Source organism: Arachis ipaensis, chromosome B5, assembly GCF_059453495.1.
Source record: "Arachis ipaensis isolate K30076 ecotype BB chromosome B5, ASM5945349v1, whole genome shotgun sequence".
NCBI lineage: Eukaryota > Viridiplantae > Streptophyta > Magnoliopsida > Fabales > Fabaceae > Arachis > Arachis ipaensis.
The window spans coordinates 14,571,480-14,577,255 of record NC_142440.1 but is presented as its reverse complement, the minus strand read 5'-3'; the positions used below and the strand labels follow the sequence as shown (position 1 = coordinate 14,577,255).

The window sequence follows — 5,776 nt, the reverse complement described above, 5'->3', positions numbered from 1 at the left end:
AATTAAAAACTAATTTATTTAACGAAATCAATAAAAGTTTAAAATTGAATAACCTTAATTAAACAAAAGGACATTGGGTCATTCAAATAAAGACATGCAATAATGTTTACTATTGCCGTTAATGCATACAGGAAATTCATATTCCTTGTTTGTTCGGTGCCGAGTGAAATTAAATATGCAACCTACTATTGGTTCCATTGTCAAACACATGAAGTACTTGAGAGTTGAGATGCATATAGCGTTCTCAAATTACTATTACACTATTTGTTTTGTGTTTACGCGAAGTTTATTATTCTCTTATATAACCATCATAGCAATTTCAATCTTTTTGGATCCAACATCGGATTCTTAAAACTACAGTTGTAAAAAAAATGTAGTAACAACTAACAAAGAAACAGATATGATTGTAAGAATAATACACATAATGAAGTGTTGTTCTATAAACTTTTTTTTTTTTCATTAGAGAAACATTACCTAAAGGGGTTTTACATCCATACATACACATGTGGTTTAGCATTGAAACATTGAGATGCGACAACGCTAGATTGAAGATATCACACACAGAAAGGAAAGGGCAATACTGGCCCATAGAGATCATTACGGGGATAATAGGCCATTTCTTTGTATAAAGTCAATTAGTCATGAATGCATTATCGCTTTAGGAATCAAAGTCCTACGGAAAAAATAAAGCATAAAATACAACAAACAGTATGTAAATCAAGTAGAGAATAATTAATATATTGTTATACCACGTACAAAATCACCAAACCCATCATCACTTTATATTTGCGCATTATAAACGAATAACAATATGAACATACATGTAGTACACACTATTATAGTGGTGTTAGATGGAGGACCAGTAGCGACTATTGTTTATTTTTTATATTTTATTTTTTGCTCACAAAATTCTAATTGTTGCCTTCTTTCCCATTCTTAAGTATTCAATAAAATTCTTTATTAATTTTAGTTAAAACTATTTGCTTGGATTTGGTCCATCCAATTCACGCTTATGTAATGCTGCTCCTTATTTTGTTGACCATACGGTGATGCGGTCCATAATATAAACATTTATGATTTAAACCAAGGAAAAGTTTGTGAAAAAAGGATAGCAGTGCTAGCGTAAAAACAGTCCATAATGTATCTGAGTGGCTTCTCGGCTTAGTTCATGAATAATCACTTAAATTAAGCCTAATATATATATATTGTCTAAGAAGTTTTAAATAAATTAAAGGTCAATAATAAGTTAATAACACAAGCTCCAAAGGTAAATGTAGCTATTCCTGATTGATGAAATCATTGATACTTCCATCAAAGCCCTCTGCATCCATATGCATTTGGCAAAAGCAGGTACGGATCCAGAACATTGATGATGGGGACCAACGAGTAATTAGATTGAGTCCATGAGATTGTGAGAGACTACCTGAGACGTCAATTATTGTTTTATTATATCTCTAATTCTTCGTTGAATTTATTATAAACTAAACCCATATAAATTATTATAATTATTCATGTACCGACTACTCTATCTAAATATACATCTAACACTTATTAAAAGAGTGTACCCGCTTTGAGATAATGAATAGTAGTAAAATAGAAGAGCGCTGAGAAGTGAGAATACTGATGATTGATAAACACACAAGATCATAACAACCTCTAATTTATATTCTAGTAAGTACAACTACAACTATATATATATATAGGGATAGTGGCAATAGAAAATCCCTTTATATACTATATCGGCATCCATAAGAAGGTTGGAAGGTTTTCCAGGCCCAGTTTCATAATATTCCTGGTTTGGCAAAGAAAATGGAGAAAAAGTGGCAAGGATAGACACATACATACATACATACATATCTTTGGTTTCCATTATCCATCCGAAAGACCCAAAATGGATAAGAAAAGGGAAGAATGGTTGTACGTTGGGTGAGGAACAGAGCTCTGGTCGCCTACCAAAAGAAAAAGCCCGGGCCCTATCATTACCATTTACCAAGGGATCCTATCCACGTGTATGGCCAAGGATTGAGAAATATATTTCGAGTGATGCCTTCAAAAAGAAAGCCTTAAAGTCTGAGACCAACAATGAGAGAAAAAAGCTCATTTACAATTTCCCCCCGACTTTATAAAAGTGGTTGAATGAAAAGGAAGAATGAGCCAATAATTCCTCTAAACTTTTGAAGATCAAACTTATATGCTCTATATATAGTATATTGGTGGTGATATTGAAATAGGAAAAAATCATTTCGCCCACCGTGGGGCTCGAACCCACGACCACAAGGTTAAGAGCCTTGCGCTCTACCGACTGAGCTAGACGGGCTTGTTAAAAATTAATTTAGTTGTAATATACAAGATGGTTAATATGTCCTATTCTCAAGGCTGCTAGTACATCCGTATAGGAATAAAGTGTACGGAGGAAAATATAAAGAGCAAGAACAACACATGATAAAAATCTCTTAGAAGTTCGAATAAGATGTTATCTGAAAATTTATTATACATAAATTTGACAATGGTCATCTGTGTAATTTTTAAAATAGAAAAAAATTACACGTTTTTTTTTGCAAATGTAATAACAGGAGGGGAATGAAAGTAGAGTATGTGATTGTTTTTACTTTTTACTAATAACACTTGTTAAGGAAACAACAAAAAGAAAACTTTTAAGTGAAAATTATTATTCTTTTCATTGAAATAATCAGTATGATTTTTAGTTAATTTCATTAATTAAAAGCAAGTAGTCAGTAGATACTTGTAGCCACATTCAGTTAGCATTTTACAATTACCATGACAATGGGATGCTAATGACTATCATTACTTGTAGTCTTTTTTTTTTTTGTTGTTGGGCGGTATGGTCAGCCCAGAGTAGTTTGTACAGAAAAGAAATGCAATATGATAGAGTTGACGTTTGAGGAAACAAACCAGGCTTTTAAGCTTATTAGTGTTTGGGCTTATTCATTTGGTAACGAACGTAAAGAAGTTATAGTTGGATCCATATGGATTGCAGCACATAAAAAGAAACAACATATTGACCCAGTCCTAAAATTTCAGGGTTCGCTGGGTTTCTTAGATCCTTAGGCTTTTAGCAAGCCATTTGCTCATTGGGCATAGAAAAGTATTGGCAGATGATCCACAGCGAAGATATTAGTCGGCGGTGGACATCCTTGGAAAAAAAACGTTTGTTTGGTTCCTGGGATCCTCTTAGCTAGAAATTAGTCTCCTAGTGCTTGTCTGCATCATTATTATCTTCAAACTAAGGGAACCAGTGTTTTAGTAGTAACTGTTTTGCCGCAGTAGGAAGCCTGTCAACAGGTTGGCGACTCATTCATTATTCCAGAATAGTAAATATATGAGCGTCATCTTCTTGCCCGTACCGCCCAAGAAACCCAATCAAAGTTTATGTTTAATCTTTTTCAGTGAACTGTGAAATTCATTACAACATTTTCACTGTATTTATTCCTTGATTCATTTTCCAAGACCATACATCACCAAAATGAGATAACATTATTTAATCCGCATCTGTTTCACATAATAAAGGAATTGACCTAAGTAATAAGAAAAGAATATTAAGGGGTGGACGGTCACGGTGCGAGTCGTATTTTGGTTAACTTTTAGGAAAAAGGAGAGAGGAAACGAACGAAGGAAACTATACGAAAGGCATCCATGCATCCCTAAAGGCGAACAAAAGGAGTGTAGGACCCACGCAAGAACAAGAGTACAAGACCCACCAAATAGCTTAGCAGTGCCTGCCCTGCCTTCAAATTCAAAGTGAAGTAGTAGTAAAATTGAAAAAAATAATAAAGAGCTTGACGGTTATTCCTGCCTGGCATAAGTTCCCTCCACACACGCAACCCACGCCCTCAACTTAACTACCATTCTCATATTCTAGCTCCCCTACTTTGTATATAAATCACAAAAACAGTTCTTGAAAACTGATTTTACATTTTTATATTACTCAAACAGGAACCAACTAATTAACAAGTCCCCTTGCATGTTGCGGAGCAGTTCGCGCCGACGATCGCCGGCGATCCGATCCCGGAGAATCAAACCGCCGCATCCCTCGCCGTCGCCATCTCCGTCATCTCGTCGGAGGTCCAAAAATAAGTCGAGGCCTGATTTCAAGATCTTGAAGCGCTGCTCATCGGCGCCTCTGCTTCTCTCGAGAGGCAGAGACGATTTCTTCGAATATGAGTTGAAGAGCGAAGGGAGCCTTTTTCGCCCTCAAACCTTCTCCGAAGCCTTCGTTTCTTCCCCTTCTCTCTTTGCTTCCTCTCCAATCCTTGTACCTAACAAGGTATACTTGTTCTAAATGAATGCTTTCAGCTTTAATTTCTCGCCAATCTGCTGCAGCTTTTGATATAACCGTTTCGTTTGTGATTATTGTTCCAGATCGATCATCAAATTCTAGTTTGTTATGTGATAATTACAATTATAATAGTGGATAATTATATTGATTTTAGTTACATCAGAGGTATGAGAAGGAAGCTAAGGTGGTGGTTAATGTAACGGTTGAAGGAAGTCCAGGGCCAGTGAGAACCATGGTGAAATTGGGATCCAGTGTGGATGACACAATAAAGCGCGTGATCGATATATATAGAGAAGAAGGCAGGAGCCCCAGCCTCGACCTTGATGCACCTTCATCAACATTCCAATTGCATCAATCCCATTTCAGTCTCCAAAGTAAGTCACTGATTAATAATAATAATAAAGAAAAGTATCGGTGAACAATAAAAATACTAAATAATGTGAATAACTGATACATCAGATATTCAATTTATTACATATATAGATAATTATTCTAATATTAAAATTTAAGTAAATAATTTAAAATGCAGTATATTTTTATTTTATTAAATTAATTTTAAAATTCATTATTTATAGATTACAAAAATTATTGTTTATATAACAAAGTCTTAATAATATAATATTATTAGTTGAACATATAATATTATAATATAATGACATATATTATAGAATTGGCAAATTAAACGCGGTAGCTTATTATTATACAGTGGATTTGACAGAGTTTTAGTTGACTTTGTTGCTTGGTAGGTTTGGACAAATCAGAACTGATCGGGGATGTAGGTAGTAGAAGTTTTTATCTCCGGAAGAGTAATGGAACATCTGGCATGGATTCATTTCACTCAGAAAGTACACCCGAATTAGTTACACATAGCTCTGTTCCAAAAACTCCGTCTCCGTTCTTTCTAGAGTCTTTTATAGCCGGGAAGATCAACAAAATCGTAAGAAGGGCTAAAAGGCTCTGGAACATGGTAGTTTGCTCGCAGTAAGGCCCGTAGGAATTCTATTTTCCTTCTGTATGTAAACCTCCAACGGTGTCAACTATCACGGAAAAGCATGGCATCCATTTTTATGTTGCTTTTTCCATGAAACCACCGGACGGGTCTCCGCTGTGCATAGAATCTTTTCCAATTTTCAATACTTGAATTATTTATTTAGTTTAAGAAATATGTTTGTATATTCTAAATTTATGAACACTTAAATTAATTTGAAAATAGAGAATGAAAATTTGAGTGTGCAAAAGATTGCAGTAAAATTTATTTAAAGATAATTAGGATGTCCATATGATATACAATGCAAGAAATTGGAATTAAAAAACATTTTTCTTTTCCAAATGCTCTGTGTTTGTACTTTGTAGTTTGTAGTAGATATGTGGGAGAGAGAATGATGGACCTTTTGTTAGAAAAAATAATTGAGAGGCGTAGCTTATTGGATTTTTTATTTAAATAAATAAATTAATTATAATAATTACTGAAATAAATAA

At 34.2% G+C, this 5,776-nt stretch overlaps 1 protein-coding gene and 1 non-coding gene across 3 annotated transcripts; one reads left to right on the top strand and one right to left on the bottom strand.

Moving 5' to 3' along the window:
* Positions 1-2,244: 2,244 nt before the first annotated feature.
* TRNAK-CUU (transfer RNA lysine (anticodon CUU)) lies at positions 2,245-2,317 on the bottom strand. Its single transcript has one exon. It is a non-coding gene; the product is annotated as a tRNA-Lys (tRNA).
* A 1,273-nt stretch (positions 2,318-3,590) lies between these two features.
* Positions 3,591-5,535, top strand: LOC107643010 (PPR containing protein). Of its 2 annotated transcripts, none has more exons than XM_016346546.3 (3): positions 3,591-4,285; positions 4,452-4,671; positions 5,044-5,535. In XM_016346546.3, the coding sequence occupies exons 1-3, from the start codon at positions 3,983-3,985 to the stop codon at positions 5,280-5,282; spliced, it is 762 nt and encodes a 253-aa protein (XP_016202032.1). In that variant the 5' UTR covers positions 3,591-3,982; the 3' UTR covers positions 5,283-5,535. The 2 variants fall into 2 exon arrangements, with proteins under 2 accessions (XP_016202032.1, XP_016202033.1); XM_016346547.3 differs by having other exon boundaries at positions 3,779-4,285; positions 4,461-4,671.
* The last annotated feature ends 241 nt before the right edge of the window (positions 5,536-5,776 follow it).